This window comes from Myotis davidii, unplaced genomic scaffold, assembly GCF_000327345.1.
Source record: "Myotis davidii unplaced genomic scaffold, ASM32734v1 scaffold1253, whole genome shotgun sequence".
In the NCBI taxonomy this organism is placed as follows: domain Eukaryota; kingdom Metazoa; phylum Chordata; class Mammalia; order Chiroptera; family Vespertilionidae; genus Myotis; species Myotis davidii.
The window spans coordinates 8395-9927 of record NW_006284351.1 but is presented as its reverse complement, the minus strand read 5'-3'; the positions used below and the strand labels follow the sequence as shown (position 1 = coordinate 9927).

Sequence of the window (1533 nt, the reverse complement as noted above, 5' to 3'; positions counted from 1 at the left end):
ACCTGCGACTGTGAGGATGCACAGGACCCTGCTGAAATGCAGTCACACATGCTCCCTGGGCTCCTGTAGGGAGGGTGTGGGGGACGCACAGGGACAGCTCAGGGCTGGGGAATGCAGGTCAGTGCACAATGTAACAGCCCCAGCCACACTCTTCCTGTGTGGGAAGGAGAGTTGAGGAGCTTTGTAGCTCTGGCTGCAGGGCTGTTTAGACACTTGGCATATGAAGCCTCTGAAATCACTCATTTTACAGATTAGCTTCCTGATGTCCAGGCTTCCCAAGACTGTGGTCCCCCTGCCCTTCACTGGTCTTTTCAGGCCCAGCTCCTCCAGGATTACAGAGGAGACCCTGTCCTCCGCCTCCTCTCACAGGGAGTTCACTCTCTGGCATCAAAGTCCCAGGGGGAGTTTTTCTCTTCCAGGGAGAGGGGTTCCAGGAGGAGAAGGGGAGGAAAGGGCTGGTCCCAGCCTGGGGAGTCTCCCTGGTTCTCACACAGCCCCTGGGCAGGACTGAGGGAGAGGGTGTGACTGAGAGCTCTCCCTGCAGGGGACAGGGTCAGGGCAAGGTCCCAGGTCTCAGGCGATATAGAAGCCAATCAGGGTCACCTTTGACCCCAGTTATAAGTCTCTGCGGACTCACCAGGACTCACAGACTCCCCAGAACTGCAGGATGCTGCTCAGGGGGTCCCCAGTCCTCCTCCTGCTGCTCTGGGGGCCCCTGGCCCTGACCCAGACCTGGGCGGGTGAGTGCGGGGTCGGGAGGGAATGGCCTCTGGGGAGGAGGAGCGAGGGCACCCGGCGGGGGCGCAGGACCCCGGGAAAGGGCGTCTCCACCCCCCCACCCACAACCCAGACCCCACCCCGACCTGACCCCTCTCTTCTCCGTCCCGCTGCCCCTGTTCCGTCTCCCGGGCCCCTTCCCCTCTCCTGTCCCCCCTTCCCCGGACGGGGTTCGACAGCGACTCCGAGAGTCAGAGGGCGGAGCCGCGGGCGCCGTGGATGGAGCAGGAGGAGCCGGGCTATTGGGTCAGGAGCACCCGGAACGCCAAGGTCTCCGCACAGATTTTCCTAGAGAGCCTGCACAACCTGCGCGGCTACTACAACCAGAGCCGGGACGGTGAGCAACGGGGTCCGGGGCCGGTCACCACCCCCATCCCCTCGGACGGGCCGGGGTCGCCCAAGTGTCCGAGTGCGAGTTTCACCGCAACCCCTCCCCCCCACCCATAGGCGGCAGGATCCGCCTGGCACACACCCGGGAGGAGCCCGCGGGGACTTGGACCCGGTTTACTCTTAGTTTCTGTTTAATCCCCCCGGGCGGGTCAGGGTCTCACACGCTCCAGTTGATGTATGGCTGTGAAATGGGACCCGACGGCCGCCTCCTCCATGGGTACCACCAGTCCGCCTATGACGGAACCGACTACATCGCCCTGAACGAGGACCTGCGCTCCTGGACCGCGGCCGACGTCGCAGCTCAGATCACCCGGGGCAAGTTGGAGGCGGCCGGTGAGGCTGAGCTAGTCAGGAACTTCCTGCAGG

The 1533-nt window shown here is 63.8% G+C and overlaps 1 protein-coding gene across 1 annotated transcript in view; it reads left to right on the top strand.

The window, feature by feature from the left end:
* The first annotated feature begins 934 nt into the window (after nt 1-934).
* Nucleotides 935-1533, top strand: part of LOC102766015 (HLA class I histocompatibility antigen, A-36 alpha chain) — a 4150-nt gene continuing 3551 nt past the window's right edge. Inside the window, exons 1-2 of the mRNA XM_015571574.1 lie at nt 935-1114; nt 1321-1376. Coding sequence (XP_015427060.1) covers nt 997-1114; nt 1321-1376 — 174 coding nt within the window. The 5' untranslated portion in view covers nt 935-996. The remainder of the gene's footprint in view (nt 1115-1320; nt 1377-1533) is intronic.